The sequence below is a fragment of the Tinamus guttatus genome, unplaced genomic scaffold (assembly GCF_059628265.1).
Source record: "Tinamus guttatus ecotype Peru unplaced genomic scaffold, ASM5962826v1 Tinamus_guttatus_pri_ptg000066l, whole genome shotgun sequence".
Taxonomy (NCBI): domain Eukaryota; kingdom Metazoa; phylum Chordata; class Aves; order Tinamiformes; family Tinamidae; genus Tinamus; species Tinamus guttatus.
Genome location: NW_028288600.1, coordinates 170178 through 182658, shown reverse-complemented (window position 1 = coordinate 182658; position 12481 = coordinate 170178). Strand labels below are relative to the sequence as shown.

The 12481-nt window shown below is 60.9% G+C and overlaps 1 protein-coding gene across 3 annotated transcripts; it reads right to left on the bottom strand.

Moving 5' to 3' along the window:
- Positions 1-1651: 1651 nt before the first annotated feature.
- On the bottom strand, positions 1652-11968 carry CASC3 (CASC3 exon junction complex subunit). Of its 3 annotated transcripts, none has more exons than XM_088519667.1 (14): positions 11699-11968; positions 10363-10390; positions 10008-10045; positions 8754-8912; positions 8513-8664; positions 7940-8116; positions 6869-7560; positions 5387-5448; positions 5074-5188; positions 4757-4855; positions 3772-3986; positions 2574-2696; positions 2340-2416; positions 1652-1713 (listed from the first exon to the last, which is right to left on the bottom strand). In XM_088519667.1, the coding sequence occupies exons 1-13, from the start codon at positions 11966-11968 to the stop codon at positions 2381-2383; spliced, it is 2166 nt and encodes a 721-aa protein (XP_088375793.1). In that variant the 3' UTR covers positions 1652-1713; positions 2340-2380. The 3 variants fall into 3 exon arrangements, with proteins under 3 accessions (XP_088375793.1, XP_088375794.1, XP_088375792.1); XM_088519668.1 differs by having other exon boundaries at positions 2340-2403; XM_088519666.1 differs by lacking the exon at positions 2340-2416.
- Between the last annotated feature and the right edge of the window lie 513 nt (positions 11969-12481).

Here is a 12481-nt window from a genome sequence, read left to right as displayed (position 1 = left end):
TCAAAACAGAGCTTGTGTGGGAAGGAGAAATTACAGGGAGGGAAGAAACCGGCCCCGCGCCGGCGCGTTCACCCCGGGCAGGCTCCAGCCTGGGAAAACGGGGTGGCGGGAACGAGCCCTTGGAGCTGGGGGCTTCGCGCGGCCGTGGAGGTGCCCGGAGCGTCACGGAGCCGGTGGCCGGAGGGCAAAGGGATGCAGGGACGGGGGAGAGGGGACGTCACTGTCCTGCGTGAGGGGCTTGGGGAGAGGGATCTGCAGCCAGCGGGTGCCCGTGGGGCAGGGAGGAGGGCGCTGGGCAGGGGGCACCGCGTTGCCGTCCCAGCCCGTGCGCCAGGGACAGGGACAGGGCCACGGCCCCGCTCGGAGCAGCCCGAGGAAAGAGACACACAGAGCCGGTGACTAAAACGTTTTCTCGTGTCCGTGTCAATACAAGGCTGGTTACAAACGCGTCCCAGCGAACAGGAATCCAAACAAACCCAAACCCGTCACCGTGCCCCAAGCGAGGTCCTCGAGGGTGGCAGCCGGGCGACCGAGACGCTGGATGATACATGGCAGCCTTAAGGCAGAGAAACAGGTACAGTTAAAACATAAAGGATTTCTGCTTTTAAAACAGCGTTTTGACACCTGAAATTAAGCCCAAAAGGTCGAGGGGTGATGAACAACAAACAGGGCAGGAGTTGGGAGCGCGGAGGCGCCGCTCGCTCCGTGCGCGGGGCAGAGAGCCGCCTCGCTGCCACGTTTCCCAACGGGATTCGGGAAGGGGCGCGCGGGGCAGGACCCTAACGCAGGAGGGAGGGCGCCGCAGGGAGGCACCTGGTCGGGAGCGCTTCCTCCGGCGGGACGGGAGCGCGTTTGGCGGCGGCCGGGCGCGTCGGGACAGCGCCTTCCCCTTCCCCGGGCGCTGGAAGCGCATCAGTCGCGCGCGGGCCCCGTCGAGCTGGTTTGGCCGCCGCTGCTGCTGCTGCTGCAGCCGCCCGCGGGTGCCGGGCGCCCGCGCGCGTCCCCCTGCTCCGCAGGACGCGCTCGTGCCGGCGGGGAAGGGGCTTGTCCCAAAACACAACCAGGAGCTTCTAAATTACGTGGCCACGGTCCCGGCGGGCTCCTCAGCTGCCCTTTCTATCCTTAACAATGGCAGAAATAAAGTTGCTAATTTGAAAAGAGAATGGAAAGCAAGAATTTAACTGATCGGCCGTGACGGGGGCGAGGGGGGAAAGTGGTGGTGGGAGGAGGGGGATGTTATGTTCCTGCCAGCCAGACAAACAGATTCCAAATACCCAAAAGAAACAAAACAGCTTTACTGGAGGAGCTGGTTCATTCCTTAAATAAAAACAGAGACCACAATCAAGCCTTTTTAGTTTAACATCCTAGGAAGGGGAAAGGGCAGATGCTCGGTAAAAGGGGGAAGTTGCGAGAACTTGTGGCCAAGGCCCAGCGCTGGCGGTCGGCTCTTCCACGTGCCCCAGCGAGGGGAGGAGAGGGGAGGGCAGATCAGCAGCAAGAGACGGTTTTCGGGAGGGCACCAGTAACGCCAGGGTGGGCACCCCGAGCGCTAGACGGTGCAGCAGACTGCAGGCCGCTGCCTCACCTCGGCGCAGGGAAGGAGCCTCTTCCAAGGAGCTTCCTCCTTGCCGAGGTGCCGAGTCTGGTGTCGGGATTCCCACGGCCACGGCCCTACGTGTTGCTCCTCTCCTTTGACTTTTCGCTTTTGCCGTCCTGCGGAAAGGGGGACGGAGGGAAGGGAGAGGGGAGGCCGCGGGTCAGGCGGCCCCGCGGCCGTGGCGGGAGCCTCCGCGCGCCCTCCGCGCCCGCGCCGGGGAAAAGGGGCTCCCCCGGGCCCCGCGCGGCCGCGTTTCCTCCACCACGAGGCATTCCAAAGGGCGCCTTTATGGGGCTATCGCGCCGCCTTTATCGCGTTCCCAGGTGGGGAAAAAACAGGGAAGCGGCTCCTCCCCAGCGGAGCCTCCGCTCCACCACGTGCCGCGTCTCGCGGCGCCGGGAACCGCGCGGCGCTTGCCCGCCCGGGCTTGCCGGGACGCGGCTTCGTTCAGCTCCCGTTCGCTACGGAAGGGATTATAAAGGGAAGCAAGCACGCACGTGGCTCCCCTGCACACACACACACACGCACGCAGCGCTCGGCACAGAGGTTCTCATCTCACACAGCCTCTCTATGTGTTTTTTGAGCTCTATCCTGCTAAGGTCTCGGCTTTTATTCTTGCAGAGAAGTCACTACCTCCTAGCTTAGCATTGGATTTTTCTCTTATTCTTAAAAAAAACTTGTTTTGTTCTGCTTTTACCCTGAGCGAAAAGAAAAAGAAAGCAAGAGTCAACTTTGGACTTACTTTTTACGTGCGTTTAGATTTAAAGTATTTAGAAACTCAAATTAACTGGAGCCCTGCTTACCACCTGCAACGAGAAGCTGAGGTTTGGGACATGTCAGAGATTAGACAGTTTAGGATTGTCTCGGAACAAGGCACTTTTGGGATGGGAGAGGGAGGCTGACGCACCGCACACACGCACCAAGGGGGTAACACACCCGCACGGACGCGCACGGACACAGGCGGAGGGCTCAGTACCTCGGGAGGCGGCGGCTTGATGGTCACGGGCTGGGACGTCCTCCGCGGCGGGGACGGCTTGGGCTGCACTTGCTGCTGGACAGTGTTGTAGTAGGTGACCCCTCCGTAGACCTGCGACTGCGCCTGCGACACAGGGAGCACAAGCGTCAGCGTTTTGTCCCCCACGAGGGCACCGAGCGCCCGCGGCAGCCGCGAGGAACAGCTCTCGAAGGGCACAAAGCTGGGCCCTAAAAAGACACCGCGACCTTGCGCCGGAGGCGAAGGGCCCGGGGGGGCTGGTTTGATTTCTGCTGCGCTCCCCAGGTGGAAAAGCGGAGCAGCCCGTAAAACTGGAGCGCGGCCGCCGGGACGCTCCGGAGCGCTGCCTCCTTTCCAGGGCCTCTTTCCCTGCTTTCCGCAGCGGGAGCGGCACGTGGCGACACGTGGATCTCCCGTCCTGCAGCCCCAGCCAGCGCTGGTGCTTCCCAACGGCGGCAGCTGCTGCTTTTCGGAGCAAACCCGGCAGGCTACGATCCCTCCCAGGCAGCCGGAGCCTCCGGACCCGTCTCCAATCTCCGGATTTTCCCCGCGGGGCAGCTCCGAGGGCACCGGGAGAGCAGGGAAGGCCCCCGGGGTTGGAGGCCGCGGGGAACGTGCACATCTCCCGCCTGCCACTGCGTGTCAGCCGCGCGCCGCGGAGCCTCCGCCGCGTGCCCGGGATGCCCGCGGAGATCCCGCTCCTCTCTGCGGAGCCGCTTTTGTGCGCGCAGAGGTCGGAAGTTTAACGGGAAGCGCGGCCCGGAGGGGCTGCTCTTCACACAAAGGGTTTTCCTGGGCAGCGGGGCCATTTCAAGCCGCTCTTGTGAATGGAAAGGAAGGGTTTCCCAAGCAGTTTTCAAGGTGTCCCTGACAGCACCGGCCTGGAGGGGACAAAGTGGTTTCACAGGGTCCCCGGGGGCTGTTTCCCTTGTTCCGCAGGGGAAAAATCTTGATTCTGGGATCCAGCAACACGGATAGAGCCTCCACAAGACCCAATTCCGGGTAAAATGCAAAGCAGACACAGGAGCAGATCCTTTCCCACACAAGTGGGGACAAATGGCAGCAAACAGCCCCGTGCTACGGAATAGCCCAGGTGACCCCGGGCTCTCCCCGGAGCCCCCCAAACACCCCCCGTCCGGGCTCGGCGGCTCCGGCGCAGGGAGAAGCCGCCCGGCCTTACCTGTGTGTTGGGATAGAGGTGCGGAGGGGGCGGCGGGGGCAGCGCTCCCGGCGGGTAGGGGTAGCCAGGGTTCCCAAAATTCATGACTCCAGGAGGGGTGAAGTAAGTAGGTGCCAGGAGCTGCTGCGGAGGGGGCTGCCCCGGAGGCATGGAGACTGCGGGAGGATACAGCCCGGGGTTGGCCATGGGAGCTGCTGGCTGGTGGGGATGTAAACCTGGGAAGGACAGAAAGGAGCTGAGGGCGGCAGCGTTCACCTCTGCTTCTCAGGGGCCTGGAACATCTGCCCTATGAGGAGAGGCTGAGGGAGCTGGGCCTGTTCAGCTGGAGAAGAGAAGGCTGAGAGGGGATCTAATCAGTGTCTAGAAGTACCTCAAGGGAGGGAGCGCAGAGGATGGGGCTGGTCTCTTTTCAGTGGTGGCCACTGATAGGACTATAGGAAACAGTCGGAAACTGAAGCATCAAAAGTTCCACAGGAACTTAAGGAAAGATTTCTTAACAGTGAGGGTGCCAGAGCACTGGAACAGGCTGCCCAGAGAGGTTGTGGAGTCTCCTTCTCTGGAGATCTTCAAACCCGCTTGGACGCAGCCCTGTGCCACGTGCTCTAGGTGACCCTGCATGTGCAGGGGTTGGACTAGATGATCTCTAGAGGTCCCTCCCAACCTTAAGTATTCTATGATTCTCTGATCTGCAAGCTGTGACATCCGAAGAACGCTGGCAGCGGATACATCCCACCGAAAGGGAAAGCCGGCAGCCAAAAGGGTCTGCACGGCACCCGCATGAGAGGCTGCCAACACTTTCCGGTTATCTCAGCCCTGCGCTGGCTGTAATGCCCCAAAACGTCCTTCCCTGGCTTGCAAAGGCAGCGCCAGAACTGGTGACACCAGAGTCCCCTGCTCCCAACAGCCAGCGCGGATGAGCCCTTGCCAGGGCACAGACTCGTGTCACCAAGGACTGCCCTGGGCCACCAGGCAGCCGCTTCCTTACCTGGATGAGGGAGGTGCATTTCGGGCTGCACGATCATCCCTTGGGGAGGCAGCGGCGCAGGGTTCTCGCTGTGCGTGTAGATTGGTCCCTGGAATTGTACTGCAACACAGAAGAGCTCCTAAGGGAAAGCTGCCCTGAACCTCGTTGTGCTGCAGTGAACGGAGGCCAGCGCAGTGCCAGCACCCGCATGCAGCGCTGCAAGGGCAGCGAGGGAAATAACGTCCACAAAGGGAAGGAGAGGCAAAGGCCACTGCTCTGTCCCAGCCCAGGAGGGCACGGAAGGAGCAGGGGACTCCAGAGCGGGGGGAAACACTCACGTGGGTCGTAGTAGTGCCCTTCCATGATGCTGATGTGCATCGGCGGCGCCGGCTCCGGCACGGGCGGTCGCTGCCGCTGCGACGAGTAGCGTTTCACGCGGCCGCCCGGCACGGCCTGCAGGAACCCAGGGCCAGAGCGTGACAACAGTGTCCCCGCTGCCGGCCACCTCACCCCCCGCCCCTGCAAATCCCGCTGGGATCCCGCCGGGAGCAAACGGGAAAGGCTCCACGTCACAGGCGGCTTCTGGTTACAGCAGAGCCGTCGAAACACACGGCGCTTCCGACAGCCCGATGCTCCCTCCGCGTTATTTACCATTTCCTCCATCCTGTTGAACTGCGGCGGCCCGCTCCCCACGTGCACATGGTTGGGAATACCTGGCGGAGAAACACAACAGTTATTAGGGCTTCCTCCCCACGGAAAGGAGAGGACGTGGCCAGGAGTGACCTGTCCCTCGTTGCCAGCCGCTTGGAGAAGTCGCTGTGTGCGACACAGCTCGTTTTCATAATGAAAAGCCTTAAAACAACCTCACGTCTCAGGCTACAATTTTAAATATTTCCATACAAATTAAAAGCTGTTGCATCACTGTACAGTCATCCACGCTGTTCAACACCTTTTAAACCTCTTTAAAATACATAAATAAAAATCCTCGGCCAGAAGTGCAGGTCCCAAACTAGGCTCTGCTCCTGCTGAGACAAGGATCTCTTTGGAGCAGAAGCCAAACATTCAAATGGAACCATGAGCTGCAATTTAAACTCATTACAGAGTGCAACCACTTACATCACGGGCTCCCTGCAAGCATTTCAACTTAAACAACAAAATTACACTCCACTATTTAAACCACAGTGTCAAACTGACTATAGGCAATTCCAGGAGAGGGAAAGTGGGCAAAATAAACACTGAAAGTGCCCACAGAGGCCACTTATATTGCTAACATGCGTGAATGTGTAAATCAGAGTATTTTTGAGCTCTCATTCTATTAATGTATCTTAAGTGAGGCTGTGGTCAATACTAAGGGTCTGTTCACACAATATTTGGTCACATTATGGCCAGAAAACTTGTGGTTGCGCAGCCCCAATCCCTCCGAGACACTTACAAAAGCAGAGAGCTGCTTCCTTCTCCTTGCTCCAGTTTTATTTCTCTCGGGAAGGACTCTTAACTCTTCCCAGAAAAGGCTCTCTAATTCTGTGGAGATAATTATACCTGAATGACCTCTCGTGGGGATTCTCAGCTGGAATTCAGTTCTCGGCTCACGTGGGTCTAAGTCTGCCACAGGTCTCGGCTTCTTCCCGCTCCTGTGAACGGAGCTGCTTCCTCCTCCCAGGTGCAAGGGGATTTGCCAACCCTGGGCAGGCCTTAGCTAGCAGCAAGCCAGTCTCAACACTGTGAAATAAGCTCAGTCTACTGCACAACCTGCCGATAAGTGGAGGAAAGTTCCTTCCTGCCCTCGAGCGGGACACGGGATAAGGCCAATTAAGAGCCACCCACCTGTGAACAGATCCCAAGGCTCCTTATCCCCAGCACGGACTCCTGCCGCAGCAGCAAGTCCCACCGTGAGTCACACGCCACCCACAGCTCCTGTCCTGCTTTTTCTGCTCAGTTTTATCACCTTTAGTTATCTGCACTGAACTTGCCCAACGCTACAAACCACCGGCACGTATCAAAGCTGAGACTCTGGCAAAGACACTTCTGCACTGAGCGACTACCAGATGTTTCAGACAGCAGCAGGACTGTGTCCTACCAGGAATGAGATGGGAGAGAAATTCAGTAGGAAACTAGGAGGCCAAACCCACTTACCCCTCAGCTCCCGGGGCTGCATGAACTGAGACTGCCCCGGCGTCCAGCTCTGCTCCCCGAGATTCATTTGTGTCATCTCTTGCTCCAGTCCATCCAAGCCGGATTCTCCCGGCGACTCCCAATTGCTGCTCTTGGCTGGCGGGGGGGACGACTCCACTTGGACCGGTTTCGGCGGCACAGGCGCCAGCCCTTCCGAAGCAGGGATTTCATCCGCCAGCTTTCCGGCGTCCCCAGCTTTAATCCTGGTCCTCCTGGCCCGGGAATAAGACTTCTTCTCCACCGGTCTGTCCGGCGGCGGCTGCACGTCGGCGCTCGCGGCCGGGCTTTCCGGAGCAACCTCGTCCTTCCCGGGGCTGCCGTGCGCGGGGGCCGCGTCCGTGTCGGGGGACGCGTCTCGCGCTGCGTTTTGCTCCCCGCGCTTGCCCCGGTAACCGCCCTCCTGCTTGGCCTGCTCCCCGCTGCGAGAGAGGTGCTGGACGCCGCTTTCCGCAGCCCGGTAGCCGGGACGGGTCTCCTTGTAGCCCCCCACGCGCGGGTAGCTCCTGGCCGGGGGCATCCTGCCCGTCCCGGCAGGGCTCCTGCTGCCGAAGGGCCGCGCCGGAGCCGACGCGCTGTCCGGGCCTTGCTGTCTCGGCGCTTTATGAGGCCTCTCGTTGGGCCAGTTTGGGTCTCGCTGAGGAGGACTCCCAAACCTGAGGAAGAAGAAAACAAGGGCTACAAGGGCCTGGAAGCAAAATCCGAGCTGAAAAATAAAGCTGTCACTGAAAGGTGTTTCTGTTGTCTGGACTACTTTCTGGTTTAAAATAAATTTCCAGAAGGTTCCTTGCTGCCACAAGAGAAGAGCTTGAGCCCACATTACGGAACCACCCTGCAGAGCTTCTCCACTGAGCCTGCTTCTGCCCCGAGGAAGCAGGAGGTGCTGGAGCACCAGGGAACCCCCACGCAGCACCCGGCACAGCCCTGCCCTCCGGCCAGCGCCAACGGCCACGGAGCTGCGTCCTGAAGCGCCCGGCACAGGGCTGGAGCCTCCCTGGGTGCCAGGCCAGGCTCTGGGGCCCCTCTGCTGCTCACCTCGGCTTGCGCATCCTCCTGGGCTTGATGTCATCGGGGTTGTGAGCTGACCTGATGTCGTAGCCATACAGCGCGATCAGCTCCTGCCTGGTCTTGGGGGCCTGCTCGTCCTCCCGGAATTTGTCGTGCTCCCAGCGGCCCTCGTCTTTCCACAGCTTCCGCTGCCGACCCTTCGGCCTGGAACAGTCGCACGGAGCAGAGCAGGGGGTCATTGCAAAGCCAAGGAGACGCAGCAGCACCCAGCACAGGACGCGCTGTCCTAGGGCAGCATCCATAGGAGAGGACCCCTCCTCTCCTTCCTCCCATTCCTCCTGTCCCAGCAGCTGCTGTTCTACCCACCACGATTCCTCTGAAGCGCTAAATGTCAGTGGGCAGGGGCAAGAGCTTTTCCTTGTGGCACCACCACAAGGTCCCTTCTTTTCCAAAGCAAATATCCGGAGCCGGCTGTGCCAAAGGGGCCAGGGCACCAAGACCCTTCCCTGCGGACGCCTTCCCGGCGTTCCACACAGACACAAGAGCTGGGCTGCTCCGCAGGGAGCTGAGTCCAACAGAGAGGAGGAGACGCTCACGTACCTGACCTCCTCCTCCTGCGTCTGCCCTCGGAGGTCGTGCTCAAAGAAGAGCCCTTTGCGGGGGATGTAGGCCGGGTTCTTCCGGTCCTCGTCGTCATCCAGGTGCTTGGGAACTTTTTTCCCGACTTTATTCTCAACGGGCTCAGTGCTCTCCTGTCAAGATCAGACAGCTCTTACCACTGCAGTAATCCTCCTAGGCAAAGCCCGTGGTGGCCCGGGGCGCGCACGCGGCCAGCGCCTACCTGCCCGTCCCCGCTCTGCCTCTCGCCGGTCACAGCGCCTTTGGAGTCGTGTTTCTCATCCCCTTTCTCTGCTTTTGCTGCAGATTCGCAGGAATCGTTGCTATCCTGCTTCAATTCCACTTTGGCGCTTTCTTCCTCACTGTAGTCCTCCTCCTCCGCCTGAAAGAGCCCCAGTCACTCAGACACGGACTCAGGTCCCCCAGGAAATTCCCAGAGAGGTCCCCAGCTCTGGAGTCAGGTCCCTGCTCCAGTTGCTAGAGAACCAGCTCCCTTTTAGCAGGGGATTAACTCTCGAGGTCCTTCCTATCCCTGTATTTTTATGGAGAAAGTGAAGAACAAGGAACGTCTCTCCCCACTGATCCCCAGTGATATTAGATCAAACGACTGTGATTCCCAGGGAGCTGGAACCGGCTCCCCTGCAAAGCGAGGAGAATCTGGCAGAAATGGAAGTGTTTGCACTGGACCGGGAGACAAGTGGACGAGGGACACGGTCTCTACCACCAGGCCCTCGGGAGGGCCCTTTTTTCCCACACTAAGGCCTGCATCCAGGCCCGGCTGCGCCTCTGCGTTCCCTGGAGTTCCACGGTGACTCACGGAGCGCGGCGCCCGCACGAGCCCGACCTCGTTTCACCCGCACGAGCCCGCGAGCCTCGCTCGGAGCCGCCACTATAAATAGCTGCCCAGGGCTGGGAGAGACGCTGCTCTGCTCTGCCCTCCACGTATTTTCACACCAACTTCTCTTGTTTACGGCAGGGAAGCCCACGCGGGGCAGGATTTTTAGGTATGGGACCCGCAGCCCTCGCTCCGTGTTTGCTCGAGCTAATTAAAACACAGCCAGCATCTCCCTGCCCATTCCGCATCCTTCTTAAGGCGTGGAAAGCCCTGCTCCCAGTGCACCCGATCTAGGAGTCTGGGATTTGTTTTCCTTGCAGTTTGGGCCCGAATCCTCCCCGCCAGCAGCACAGGGAGCTTCCAGCTAGGGATGGACTCAGCAACAGCCGCACGGAGCCGCGTGCGGCACCCGGGAAAGCTGCCCAACAGGAGGGACCAGGTTGGGAAAGGATTTTCCTGCCGGCCTCGAGGACTCCCGCAGCAGAGGCCGTGCACAGAGGGTGCCAAGTACACGAGCTGCTCCCTTGAGACAAAGGCAATTGCTATGGACGGGTCGAAAATGAGGGCACAAACTGGGTTTTGTGCTAAAATTAGGCAAGACGCGGCCGCTCTGCGGAACACCGGCACAGAGGCTCCTCTTACCTCCGAGTCCTCGGCGCTTTCGTAATCGGAGAGAACGGCTGCGGAGAGAAAGAGGAGGTTGGCACGGAGGCAGGAGCAGAACGGCGCTTCCCCTGGGAGCAGATCCTCTCCAGGCACAACATGGAAATGGCAAATGCCAAGGGGAAGTGAGGGCACCATGGAGCATCCCTCACAGTCACCACGACTGATTCACAGAGCGGGAAAAGGTGGATTTGGGCAGTACTGTCCCCGCGCTCCACGTTTGTCTACTGCTAGGAGGTACCATGTGGGATAACAGGGGCAAAACGCAGGAACAAGGTGTTTTTCACACACTTTTGGGCGGGCGCTCGCGGTGCCAGGGAGCAGCGTTACTCACCGTCTCCTTCGATGCCATCCTCACTTTCCTAGGGAGAAAAAGGAGAGAAAACTCATTAGGATTCTCGCGGCATCCTACGTCCCCCAGGCAGTTACAGCGACGGCTGGCCCTGGTCTGACCACATCCATCTTGGAAGTTCAGTTTCCAAGGAGAAGGAAACAAATTCCCAACCCAACGCATTTTTCTTTAGGGTCTTTTAGGTCTCATTGCAGAGGGAGCTCCAGAGGGAATGGGCACCAAAGGGCAGAGCATGAACTGCGTGAGCTGCAGGGGGCTTTGGAGGGACAGGAGCCTTGATGGACACAAACTGCATTCCCTGGATAATGCAGCTCCATTGGGAAGCATGAGGGATCACCCGGAGCGGGAGCCGGGGCAGAGCTAACAGAGGCCGAGCAGCGATGTCTGCTCCAGCCTTGCAGCAGCCGAGAGGGAACGCGGGAAGACGGCAGCCACCGGGACCGCGGAGAACGCGGGGTGCGACCGTCCCACGGAGCAACCGGCGATCCCCATCCGGGATCGGGAATTACGGCAGCCAGCACACACGGAACGAGCGCCGGAGCCACCGTGGCTAAGGAACCGTGCGGCAGCGCCGGGAAGAGCCTGGGGGCACCGGCACTGAAACCACGGGCACCGAAACCTCAACCGCGAGGCCGCACCGAGGGCACCGCGACGCCCCGGAGAAGCTTTAGCGGCCCCATGTAGAGACTCGGAGACGCCTTTGCAAGGGGCAGGGGTGGCCCAAGGGGACAGGAAGCTCCAGCACCGCCTGGGCCCCCCAGGAAAGGGGAGACCGACCCCCACCCCCGTGCAGGACCCCCTGAGGAGCGGAATGGGGAGGGGGCTCCCGGGGAGCTGCGGAGCCCCCCCAGCCCCATAACCCCCATAACCACCCCCCGTTCCCTGCACAAAGCTGGGGGATCACAGAGTCCCCCAGCCCCATAACACCCCCCTTCCCTGCACTGTGCTGGGGGGTCATGGAGCCCCCCAGCCCCATAACCCCCATAACCACCCTCCCATTTCCCTGCACCGCGCTGGGGGGTCACGGAGCCCCCCAGCCCCATAACCCCCATAAGTACCCCCCCGTTCTCTGCACAACGCTGGGGGAGCACAGAGTCCCCCAGCCCCATAACCGCCCCCTTCCCTGCACTGTGCTGGGGGGTCATGGAGCCCCCCAGCCCCATAACCCCCATAACCACCCCCCCATTTCCCTGCACAACACTGGTGGGTCACGGAGCCCCCCAGCCCCATAACCCACCGCCCCCTTCCCTGCACAGCACTGTGGGGGTCACGGAGCCCCCCCAGCCCCACAACCACCCCCCGCCCCGCGGTCACTCACACACTCGGACTCGGGCGCGCTCTTGGCCGCCGCCGCCGCGGCGCTCTCGGCCGCGCGGCCCCGCGGCCCGGCGCTCAGGGCCCCGGCGGCGCCGCGCGGCGGGCGCTGCGGGGCGCGCGGCGAGGCCGAGCGCGAGCCCGAGCGCGACGCGGAGCCGGAGCGGGAGCCGGAGCGGGAGCGGGACGGGGAGGCCGCGGCGCTCCCGGAGGCGGCCGAGTCCGAGTCGTCCTCGCTGTCCTGCGAGGCGCGCTGCCGCCGCCGGTCCGCCATCTTGCGCCGCCGCGGGGCACCACGGGACGGACTACACCTCCCAGCAGCCCCCGCGCCGCCCCCTCCCTCCCTCCAGCGCCATCTCCTCCCGGCAGGGGGCAGGCGCGCGCCGCGCGCTGACGTCACGGCGCGCGGGTGACGTCACGGCGCCCGCTGACGTCACGGCGGCGCGAGGCAGAGGACAGCGCGCCGCCATCGTTTTACTCCTTTATTGTAAAAAATAACAATAATTAAAAATAGCAATAACAGTACAAAGAGGGCCCTGGTGGAAGGGCGAGGGGGGAAAACGCTGCCCCAAAAGCACCGCAAACGCCCCCAAAAACACTCCGCAAGCCCCGGCTCAACAACTGGCACCAGAGCCTTTATTTACAACCAACTTTTTTTTTTTCAATGTTTTTGCTTGTTTTTTAATAAGATATTTACAAGACAACCCATTTTACACATTAGAAATGGTATAAAAGTATGGGGTACAACGGACAACGGGGGGCGCAAAACAAGGCGGGAAGGGGCACA